This window comes from Gymnodraco acuticeps, unplaced genomic scaffold (assembly GCF_902827175.1).
Source record: "Gymnodraco acuticeps unplaced genomic scaffold, fGymAcu1.1, whole genome shotgun sequence".
NCBI lineage: Eukaryota > Metazoa > Chordata > Actinopteri > Perciformes > Bathydraconidae > Gymnodraco > Gymnodraco acuticeps.
Genome location: NW_022990590.1, coordinates 1,751,561 through 1,763,774, shown reverse-complemented (window position 1 = coordinate 1,763,774; position 12,214 = coordinate 1,751,561). Strand labels below are relative to the sequence as shown.

The following is a 12,214-nucleotide window of genomic DNA, read 5'->3' as shown; positions in this document are numbered from 1 at the left end:
AAAGAAAATAATAAAATGTCATGTATGCTGAGCAGGAAATACTTTAATTAAAAAACATTCTCCATTGACAAATCACAAAGAGTTGATATAAATGCATCTAATTGATCGAGATACTGTTCATTTATCAAAAGGTTAACTGAAGTTGTGTGTACAAAAACCGAACATCCAATAATTTATATTAAGAACTAATATTAAAAGAATGAAAATGTGTGTCTTAAAAGACCCCAACTTAAGGCAAGTATAATACATCTCTGCGCTGCTCCTTTAACATTTAAAAATATGTTGGAAATTAATTTTGATAAAGAATTTTAAAAGTGATGAAAATAAATGTATTCTGACCACTTCCTCTTAATACATCTAGAAATAATTCCTTCCAAACATGAATTCAGAAGAAGATTTAAAACAGATATAACCACATTATTAGAATGGACCTTAGTTTGCAACCATATTAACTATATAGGCCTAGCAAACAAAAGGCTGCAGGAGGAGAGAGGAGGCAGCACGTCTGCTCTCCTCATGCCAGCCAGTGTTATCCAGCACATTGTGAGAGAGGTATCTCAGTCCCACGATTCTTAGCCTTCAATTCGTCTCCCTTACAGCAGGAGAAACCGTGACTCCGTCAATTGGCCCGGAGACAGGGGGAGGGCATATTGCCACAGACATTAACAAGCGCCTTCACCTTTTTTTACAACCGCGGCCCCGTTTAGCTGAAACGCTCCCCAGGGCTATTAGATATTTTCCGATGAATTATATATCAGAGCTGAAGATGAAAGCACTCTGCGTGAGCCAAGAACATCGCTGAGGGACAACAAGAGGGACCAGATACTTAAGCCCCGTTAGGCTGTTTGTTTTACTGTGATCGTTCAGGGGAAATGAGAACACTCCACTTATATAATAATTGTATTATAATGACCAACATCTAATCACAATATTACAATTTGTTATCTTCATTTTAATCTTTATTGACTTTACATAATTGCTCTAAATCTCAAACAATTAGATTTTCCAAAAACACTGTCATGATTTTTCATACAAAAGAGTCTGTAATAGGTCGTATTGATTTTAGTCGTGTCTAACAAGCCGGCAGCCTCACAGTCTGTTCATCTGGCATGTAGACTCCTAATTAGTTCTCTAACCTGCTGCTTGTTTGAGAGCATTATTAAAAAACCTCCAGTCAGGGCTGCTGGGACCAAAGTTGTGTCGAAATGGAAAGGAAAAAACAATAAAAATAAATAAATGTAAGCCTCTTAGACGTTATTTTAAATTGAATCACATGTTTTTATTTTTAAGAGGTTCACGGTATTACCCAGAACATTTAATACATAATTTAGGCAACTTTGTTGGTAAAATATACAGGAAAAAAACTTTAAAATCAACATATAAGTGGTGGTGTAGGCTACATCTTCACGGGCCTCCATTTCCCCCCCTTAAATCTCCTTTACAGGGTTACACAGAACTAAACCGTGACAGGTCCCCGAGAAGTTATTTTCACCTCTCTCTACAAAACAGTGCTTCCGTTTTGCTTGCTCAGCTTATTTTGACAATAAAATCTGCAAGCTGCAGCTAAAACCTCCTGATTCTTAATATGAGCGCGGGTCTATAGGTTATATACCAATATTATTTGTTCGTCATTAGCTGCGTGCAGGCGCTCGGCTCTGATTGGTTGGTGAATGCACCACACCAATTTGTATCTGTTAACTTTGTCTCCTTAAAAATATAAATAAAGACCTTTTATTACGAGTGAAAAGCGTGTCTTTAATGTGTGTTTTTTGATAAAGAAATAGCAGCACAACATAGCGCTTTGGAGCTGATGTTGCCACCATCAGGCCACTTTACTTCAGCTGCATGCATTCACACCTCTGCCCATCATATTTTCAATCACTTCCATTGGCTGCAAACAAATCATCCCAGTTTTTCTCTCTCTCTCTCCATAAATACTGAGAGTATAGCTATTATCCGCATCCAACAAGCTTACCCCGGAGGAAACTAATCAAAGCAGCTTCATAAACCCGTTCTGCAGGGAGAGAACGAGACTCAAAGAAAAGGCATTTAAAAAACAACTGAGGTAAGTGACTTATTTTACTTCAGTTTCATATGTTAAGTGTAAGTTTACCGTATTAAAGTGGGATGTTGTTTTTCCTATGATCGCCGGTGCGTGCGATGGAACCCCGATAGCCTATAGGGAGATAATTGGAAAGGCGTGTTTTAGAGGAACTTCTCTCCCTCTGGGCTGCATGCTCCGAGCAAAGGGGCGTTCAACCGATTAATCGCAGTCCGCAACTTCAGATAATACACTCCAACTGCTGGGTGTCTGACCAGTCTTTGGATGTATTCAGGCATGTAGAGGAGGGAGGGTGAACCCCTAAAGTCAAGTTGTAAAATAATAATGTTAAATAACACTGTATTAAATAGGCCAATCCAAAGGTTCCATGCACTTTGTCATCAAACAGATGGCTAACCTCGAATGAAAAATGTGTTATTATTCAAATATAAAAATCTATTTCAATATTGAATTTGCACACTCGGATCATAAAAATCACAACTTGTATTTGTATGTAATGCTAAATGTTGACAGCGAAATATAAAAATATGGAAATCATAACGCAATAATAACAATAATGATCATAACAATAATTATTATAATAATCATAATAATGATATTAATAATAATATTAACCATAATAATCATAATAATGACTTTGAACGTTCATGTGTGGATTTGGGAAAGTGAGTTAGAGCTGGTTGTGCTGGGTTGGATCGGTGGGGGGGTTAAGGGGGTGGGGGTCGGTTGTCTGGCAGTCAGCTGGTCTGATAAATACAATGCCAGTCTTTGTTTTATTTTCGTGACGCAGAAAATTAAGGAGACCTGAATGCGGAGTCGTGGCTGGCGTCCTGTAATCAGGCCAGCGCGTGCCGTCCGGATTATCTCGTTAATTTCTTACAGAAAAAAAAAAAATCTCTTGTAGCCAATAATAATTAATGGCCAGGCAGGGTATTTATTATTGAACGGATGTGGAGCAACCGGTAGCCGGGGGTGGAAAAAAGTGACAGATTGAAGGACCGTTATTGGCTCTATAACGAGGGGTCCCGGGCTGAGCACCCTGGGGTCCTGGGAATTTTATTCTACAGGTAGGTGTCACTGGAAACGTTACGAGAGGCCCCAGACAGCAGCATATGGAATATAGACTAATTAGCTATTACTAACAAAGAAAATATTAAGGCCTATTAGACAGTGTTAGACACAGTTTTGTGATCGTTTTTTTTTAAAGTCCTATGGCATAGTCCAAACATTGGCCTATCCTTTAATGATGAACTAATAAAAACATATTGAGCAAATCGACTTTATATTGCATTATCAGGTAGGTTGTAGTACATTAATTAACATTAATTTGTCATATAAATATTTAATCTCCCATAATATATTTGTATATTCTAAAATAATTATTCATTCTATTTGATTTTCTTCTTTATATTGCTATACATTCAGAATATTGCTCAAAAATATCCCTACATCGTTTTTGGTCATTGTAAAATATGTATAATACAAAAAAAAAAGTTTGAATTGAAAGGTAGCAGACTACAGTAAAATGTTTATTTTAACAAAATCTTGGGACAAATTTAGTGGGCCATCTCCTTGTTTGTTTAGATTAAGATTAAGTGCTCCTCTCTAATCAACACTTTTAGATAGTCTCACCTTCCAAATCTAATTACCGGGAGCAATTCATTAGGAAAGGAGGGGGAATCGCCGCGAGTGGTGTCAATAATATATGTCAGAAATCAGTTCAGGGAATGCCTCCGTGTTTCTAATTATTTGCGAAAGTTGTCCTTCGTATTTTAATTTCGTTACATTTGAATGTACAAGGGTTTTAGTGGAAACAAACAATGGGCCTTGAGATATAGAAATGAAGATGCTCCGTTGTATTTGAATGAGCGCTCAGTTTGCAGTATTGCCTTCTTTGTTTGTTCCCTAAAGTCTTTTGTTATCAGCATTACTTATCGGTCAACAGTGAGCTTTGTTTCTGCAAATGGCCCCCCAATCAGCTGTCTATTTAGCTTCGCCTAACCTGTGGGTATATGCTAATTGGGAGCCCGGTTGGGGCCCAGCGAGTGTGCGCATTTTAACGACAATGTTTTGTTTTGGTGGTGCTAGGAGAGGAGTGTGTTTGGGGGGTAGTGGTGGTAAGGGGGCGGGGTTATAGTAGCAGTTAGTGTGTGTGTGTGGTGGTGGGGGGTGATGGCGTAAACGCCTGTCAGCCAGACAGAGCATCCTCAGTCCAGCAGGGGACAGCTGGGGGTCTCTATTCGCCTTTAAGAGCCCATCGAGCGCGAGGACGCCCACTTCTTTAAACCACCTCGGTGCGTAAAGGCTGCGCGCAAAATTCCACGGACACAGAGACGAATCTAACCGACCTTAAACACGCTCCTGTTTTGTGTTCCTGCTCCAGGTTGGACGAAGTGAAAGACCAAACGGAGACGCGAGAGGATTAAAACATTATTTCCTGCTCTATTTTTATTATTTATTTTACATTTTGCCCAATCGCCCGGCTGCCAGCATGATGTCCTATCTGAAGCAGCCGCCGTATACGGTGAACGGACTCAGTTTATCTGCCTCAGGAGTGGACCTGCTGCACCCTTCAGTGGGATACCACGGTAATAACCCAAACGCTTAGAAATATACCTAAATAAATGTATAACATATTATTCAGTTTTTTTAAATTAAATAGTTAGGCCTATTTGCATTTTAGAGACAGTTTGTATTATTTAAATGAGTGATAGATTCCTAATGTAATGACCGTGGACAGTTGGAGTATCCAAACATCGTGTTACACAATTGTGTATTTCGCATTCTTTGAATGTTTGGTAAGGTTATTTCGCGTCTTTAATTTGACCCTCTTCTTGTTAACAGGACAACCTCGCAAGCAGAGGAGGGAGAGGACGACTTTTACGCGGGCCCAGCTCGACCTGCTGGAGAATCTGTTCAACAAGACCCGGTACCCTGACATCTTCATGAGAGAGGAAATGGCCTTAAAAATCAACCTGCCCGAATCCAGAGTGCAGGTGAGACCCCAACAATAATAGCCTACTGCAGTCTATTAATGGCAGGTCGATAATGTTCAGTGAGAGGCACTATACTTCAAGTGTCCTCCTCTTCAGTGCTGGAGAAGTGCTTGATAACGGTCTCTCCTTGATGCGATAATTTCTCTTTGTATGTATTTAATTCATATTTTTGGTAATTGCTACTAACTATGTGTAATGATTTAAGAAGGGAGTTTTCATTGTCAGAGTTTCAAGTGTAAAGCCTGTAAGACAGTAGACACTTGTGAATATCGTTTTGGAAAAATTACAAGGCTACATTATTTCTGGGATGTAGGCCTATGGTTCATTTGAACGTGGCCTCATTGATTACTTGAATGTAATTACAGTTTTCAGTGTACCATACCACAGGATTGTGGAGTATATTTGACCTGGAATAGAGAAATTGTGTTGTTTTTTTATAGCTAAATTAAATAATTTAATTTTTGTATTCCAGGTATGGTTCAAAAACCGACGGGCCAAACATCGTCAACAGGCCCAGCAAACCCAGAGTGGAGCGCAGAACAAGGCAGTGACCAAGCCGGTGAAGAAGAAGAGCTCTCCGGTGAGGGAGGCCAGCTCAGAGAGCGGTGCCAGCGGGCAGTTCACGCCGCCACCGAGCACCTCCCTCCCGGCTGTGAGCAGCAGCGCGGCCCCGGTGTCTATCTGGAGCCCGGCCTCCATCTCCCCACTCTCCGACCCGCTGTCTACATCCGCGTCCTCCTGCATGCAGCGCTCTTACCCCATGGCCTACAGCCAAGCGTCGGGCTACAACCAGGGCTACACGGGCTCCTCGTCCTACTTCACCGGGATGGACTGCGGCTCCTACCTCTCGCCTATGCACCACCAGCTCGCCGCCGCGGGCTCCACCATGAGCCCCATGTCCAGCAACGGGGTTTCCGGCCACCTGAGCAACGCGTCGTCCCTCTCCACGTCGGCGTATGGCGCGGCGGGGCTCGGCTTCAGCGGAGCCGCAGACTGCCTGGACTATAAGGACCAAACGGCCTCCTCATGGAAGCTCAATTTCAACGCAGACTGTTTGGATTACAAAGACCAGGCAGCGTGGAAGTTCCAAGTGTTGTGAGAGGACACATTCCACAAGCTGGAGACTATTCAGGCGAATGAAAAACCCCGGGGTTGGGAGCAGCAAGTCGTTATTCACCCCCAACACCACACCACCCCACCCCCCCATCACAGGCCCCAACGTCTACCTCGGGCAGAGCAGAACAGGACTGCCAGCCGGTTGTCTCACTTGTTGGGTTAACTTATTGAACATTCAGACTGACTTCTCCCCAACTTTGATCAAGGACACGGAACAAATGTGTTGACCAAAAGGAAAAAAAGGATCAAAAGATGGTTGAGATGGAGGAATAAGTCAGGGTTTTTTCTAAGCTCCTTAAAGACTCCCCTCTCTTGTCTTTTTTTTTATTTTGTTGGCACGCTGAAGGGCCCCTTTGATCAAAGCGTTGTGCATGAGTGTGTGTTGTAGAGAGAGTGTGTGAGAGAGAGAGCAGCTCTGACATGAACCTGGATGCACTATTAATTTATGAGAAATATGTTTAAAACTAGTTATAAGAGACAATCAGTCCGTTTGCGTGTGCTCATAAATGTCCCTATGTGTTTCTTTGAATTGTTTTTTTCCCATGTGTTAGATTTCTTTAAAAAAAAAATGGTGATTCTTTGTACTGTATGCAATTTTTTCTCGCGTTTCCCAGCTGTGAATTTGGTAGATTTATCCCCATGTCTCGAGTGTTAAATTATCAATTATTATGAGGAGATATTAGTTAAATGAAAGGGGAAGTGCAGAGCAAATCAAACCAGCAGCGAGCAAGGTCCATCTGAGCTGTACTGCTGCGTGAAGGCCACAAACACGAACAAATAATAAAGATCACTTGACCTGACACAAATCCAACTAAATGTTCTGTGTTTTTCTCTTTGTATCACTGGTTTCTACACAACACGACAGCAAACCATATGAATCAATCTCATTTCACCAACAATTCACCCACAGTTTTTGGTTTGGCGTAAAACGTAAATTAAGTGTCTTCATAGTGCCAAATGTCATCCCTGATGGTCCCCAACATAACATTATAATTGGCCTACTTTAAAAAGTATTTATTCTAAGTCACTAGAGTCCGGGCCTGATTTCTGTCCAGGCAGGGAGGAATGTGAATTATGTGAGAGCTGCGTTAATCCCGTCTCATAAAGAGGATAATCCAACATTTTTATTGACGGCTGCTCTTTGGTGCAGGGCGCAACGCTGGCCAGTTCACACGCAGCGATGTGAAATGAGCTCTGCAGCTCAAGAGTGGAGCAAACACGAGTTTAAATAGTTATACAGCAAAGAAAAACAGCGGAAAAGTGGACATAAAGGCAAACAAACGCCCAATATCGGATCCATATAAAGTGGGTAACACTTCATTTTCTAAAAAATAAATACATTTGAGAGAAGCAATGATAAGGTTCAGTTTAAACTTTATTTATCAAGTAAATTATAAACGCGTCATTCAGCTTTAAATGTTTACTCTTTTCCATCTCAATCAAAATCAATGTCACACATCTGTTGCAGGGATTGTTAGTGCTGCATGTATTTAATAGGACACAAAGCCAAAAAGTCTTCGGGGTTTGAAGGAGAGAGAATTTGAGGGTGAGCAGGTCCGGGGGCTCGTGCATGGATTAAAGAAGAAGAAGAAGGCTCGTGCTATCGGCCTAATTAGGATGTGACGATGTCAGAAAGCTTCTAATATTTCTGCCATGACTCTGCTGCAGTTGAAGTGCTTTGTTGTCTATCTGACCCCCAATTAGCACCAAATGACACACACAATTACAGAGCGACAAACAATACTCTAACAAATATTATTGTGGGCTATATTTAGTTTGTTGTTGATGATTGTTGATAGGCCTACATTATTTTTAAATATAGGCCTAATATTGTTCTAAATGGTTAAATAGGGATTTGGAGTTGGCACAAGCCTTTATATCACGTTGAAATTGGCAACCTAAAACCATGAGCTAAATAAAAAGAACACCGAGACAAACAAAATCATTTAAAAAAACGTGTGTTAGAGAGAAAACAACAAATAACAATCTCAGCAATATTGGCCATCATTTTGTTGGTGAGATATTTTGTCGAACCCATAGTTCTATAAAAGGTCCTTTCCTTGTGTCCATAAATATTAGAGTTCTTAAATTGTATAGCGTGACTGGGAAACGTCACACAATCACACTTTCTGGTAATAATCCTGAACTGTAGGCCTACAAATATTTTTCTCGACCCCAGAGCCATATTCCCAGTTTCAACAGGTTCGATAATGTCAGCAGAGAGCAGTAAATCAGTGTTCGTGCAGCAGGGGGACCGGGGCCCCCCCGAGTATCCATTCGGTTTTAATTAAGCACAAGCAGCCATATGGGTCCGGCAGACGCGCTCCATTAATCCTCTCATCGCATTTGAGGATGTTAAACAACAAAAAAATAGCCTCAGAAGCTTCTTCTTCTTGGCGTTTTGTCGACCGTCGCCCTGAGGCAGGGCTTCCCCCAAGCGGCACGACTTCAGCGGGCCGGGGATCTCCAGGCTTCCCAGCCGGAGGAGAGGGGATCCGACCGGCCGAGGGGTGCCTCGATCCGGCTCCACAGCGGCGGTGCACCGGCCTTAAAAAAATACTAAGACTTTACTAATTATTTATCGGTCAGAAAACAGTAACATTAACCGGAAAATACTGATCATTTAAATATAAAATATGACACATTACAACCTACTGTATTATTGACATTAGGACTGAGGGCATGTGTCCAACGTATCAAATTTGATATCTTCTTTCTCCTGGATTGTATCTGAGATATCGACACGCTTTTTAATGACTGTATATTGCATGATTATACACACTGGTCATTAGTGTATTATTATGTGACCTAAAATCAAAATTACACAAAGATATGTCAAGATTTGCTTTTTTGAAAGAGGAATAAAGGGTCTACCATATCATTATTGCATTTTACAATATTGCTGTTAATGATTGTATCTATCTAGGCTAAACCATTTAGGTTTTGATTAATACACATAATAATAACACTAATATGAAATGAAATGATAGTTATTCTCTGGAATATTCATGATTTTATCTATCTATTATCACATGTGAAACCAATATTTGTTTTTATACCAATACTCATAGATCCTTTTTTTTCTTACTTATTTTGACACTAACTCACAATTACGTTACTTAATATATGTAAAATTAACAAATGAATAGAATCATGATAGCCTTTTAACCAGTCATGTCTGAAAAGTTTCACCTGTTTTGCATCTGAATCAAAAATAAATCCACATTAGTAATGGATGACTTAGATGTGAAAATATTTGAGAACTGGCTTTGTATCAGCTTTTGAAAAACCATATCACACATCCGGTTTTGCATCTCTTTGTGTAGTCAGTTTATGGATTGATTGTTTTTTGAGGCGGACCAGTATAACAGGCCCATTGGGGAACAAGCCAATATGTCAATTATTGTCTGGAGAGATGGAAAGCATGACAAAAACCTCAGGAAACATTTATGATGAACAATTGATGATTTAAACAAAACTATCAGAGTTGATTTAAATAGGCTATGCGGTTATCAGCTGTACAATGTCCCTGACAGGCATATGACTCTGTTTTTAAGAAGAGCGAATTAGTAAAAGTACTGGGGCAACAATCCCGCATATTTGAATACAGTAACCGCCACTTGGTAATGGACCTGATTTCTCCACGGCAGCTGCGTAAAATAAGCACAAGATGAACGGAGATAAACGGCCAATTTGTTGGTGAGAATATAACTGAAGACTATTGTTATGCATAAGTATGTGTCCTACATTCCCAGAGAGACGACGTCTATCACATATCAGCACAGCACTGCATACATAATTCATCTGCAACAACAACAGTCATGGGATCTCATTTAAATGAATGAAACAATAGTGTTTCTGTACTCCTGTCAGACTGGCGGTTGAGGAATATGGTAAATGGTTCAAAGTACCCAGCCGTAACTCTTTATGACCTTCCCTATCTGTGTTAAGCCATGTAATATGAAGAGTGATTTAATCTCTTGGATTACACAATTTGATGAGATTATTTTCAATTCTATCAGATGCACACGCTAAATGTTTCCATGTGATGTTTTAATGGGACTTTAAAGCGGCACAAAATGTTCTTTTAATTGGAATTCAGGAATGCCACAGGGTTGTTGATAAAGGAAGCGCTTGCTCAAAGAGAACAGCAATGTAAAACATTGTTTTTTACATTTGGAAATTGTTCCTTGAAGAAGAGAAACTGAGCTGACAAACAGAAACAAAGCTCCGGGGGAAAGTGTTCCTGGAGCTGTTTAAACTGTAAATGTATAAAAAGCTCAGCAGGGGATGGAGAAGTGTTTAGATTGTGTACGTAAGTAAAATGCAATGCAGAACTATAAAATCTCAGCATTAAAATGTACATTATTATCAGTTCAGTACTATAAATAAACACATGTTCGGCAAAAAAATGTCCCCTATGACTGGAATATTATACATATTAAATTGTTTACTGTTGCATCAATGCTTAAGTAACAATTTGTTGTTGTAGCTGGCACATTTGAGTTTGTAGTTTAGTCCAGTGAACCCAACAAAAGGTCCCAAGATACATTTGAGGGGTCAGTAGATGGAGAGAGAAAAACTTCTGCTACACAAATCTGTATTATTTTTATGAATCTTGTCTGATCTTTGCCTTTTGTTGGTGAAATATTGGATCATTTTATAATTTTAGGCCCCAGACATATATTTAAATGCCACAATCTATACACTGAACAAAAATATAAATGGAGAAAAAAGGAGAAGTGCTCACTATCACAGATTTTTTCAGATTTGTGAACAATATTTGAGAGAAATGGTTATTTTGTGTATATAGAAAATGTTTTAGATCTTTGAGTTTATCAAAAACAAAAGAGTTGCATTTATATTTGTGTTCAGTGTATATATATATTAAAAAAATAAATTCCTATGACTTTATTTTTTCAAAAGCTTATCATGTTTGTTTTTATGTCAAATGATTTATGGGAGTGTAAAGAAGCATACAAAGATAATAGTCAAGTAAAATACAAGTATGTGGTAAATGTACTTAGTTACAGTCCATCACTGGCAGTACTTAGTACAACATTTAGGTGATTTATTTGATACGCTGTATTATACATTTAATATTTGTTTTGGGGAGACCATTGCATGTTGCTTAAGGTCATCAAACAGAACACAAGTGATGCCGCATTAAACCAAAGGGAATCATGAAACTGTCGTCAACATCAACTATATTAGATTAAAAACACGGTCGACAACGTGAGTCTACAATTCACTGTACCAGATTGAACAGGCACACATTCAGTTTGGTGTTAATGTGCATTAAATAATGATCACAGGGCCGAGGTGTTTTTTTATAAGGCTTGTTCAGCTCTTTTTCCTTTATGATGGAAATTGCTGTAGATGTTTGTAACTGGACCTCCTCCGTGCTTCTCCAAGCTTATTTCGCTTTCTGTTGATGCTATTTTTGTAACACTACCATGGCACACTGCATCGTGTTTTATTTAATTTTACAAGATAAAATAATCAAGAGCGTTCATTTATGGCTTTTTTCTGTGAGAGCATGTGAATATCATGTAAGTCCATTCAAAATCAATTAAATGCTGTTCTTGTATTCATCTTTTTGAGTGGAAAGAATCCCCTCAATAGATTCCACGATGAGCACGGTCTTGCTCTAAAATCATAAAACTGTATCAGATTTTTATGATAATCTTTAGATAAATCTCTCTAAATAATAACTCAATTTATGTGGAATTAACTGATTTTCAAGACTTGAGCCGGTTATGTATGCACAAAACCCATAGTGAAACGTTAAACTAAAAGACTTTACAGCGGTGCTAGGATTTGAGCTACACCATATGGCCAGAGTTACACATGAGACACAATATTAATAATGCTGAGATATTGTCATTTGAGGAAAGCGCTTGCAGTAAAACACACATATGTTGTAGACACACACGCACACACACGCCAACACAAAGCAGAAAGCTGATTACAGGTTTAAAGAAAATCCAGCATATGTAAAAAATAATAATATGAATAGCCGTCAAAGAATTAGTGCTTT

At 39.4% G+C, this 12,214-nt stretch overlaps 1 protein-coding gene across 2 annotated transcripts; it reads left to right on the top strand.

Annotated features, from left to right (window-relative positions):
* Nucleotides 1-1,955: 1,955 nt before the first annotated feature.
* LOC117554170 (homeobox protein OTX2-like) lies at nucleotides 1,956-6,991 on the top strand. 2 transcript variants are annotated; one of them, XM_034228447.1, is made up of 4 exons: nucleotides 1,956-2,065; nucleotides 4,446-4,650; nucleotides 4,907-5,058; nucleotides 5,531-6,991. In XM_034228447.1, the coding sequence occupies exons 2-4, from the start codon at nucleotides 4,554-4,556 to the stop codon at nucleotides 6,155-6,157; spliced, it is 876 nt and encodes a 291-aa protein (XP_034084338.1). In that variant the 5' UTR covers nucleotides 1,956-2,065; nucleotides 4,446-4,553; the 3' UTR covers nucleotides 6,158-6,991. The 2 variants fall into 2 exon arrangements, with proteins under 2 accessions (XP_034084338.1, XP_034084337.1); XM_034228446.1 differs by lacking the exon at nucleotides 1,956-2,065 and having other exon boundaries at nucleotides 4,290-4,650.
* Nucleotides 6,992-12,214: the final 5,223 nt, after the last annotated feature.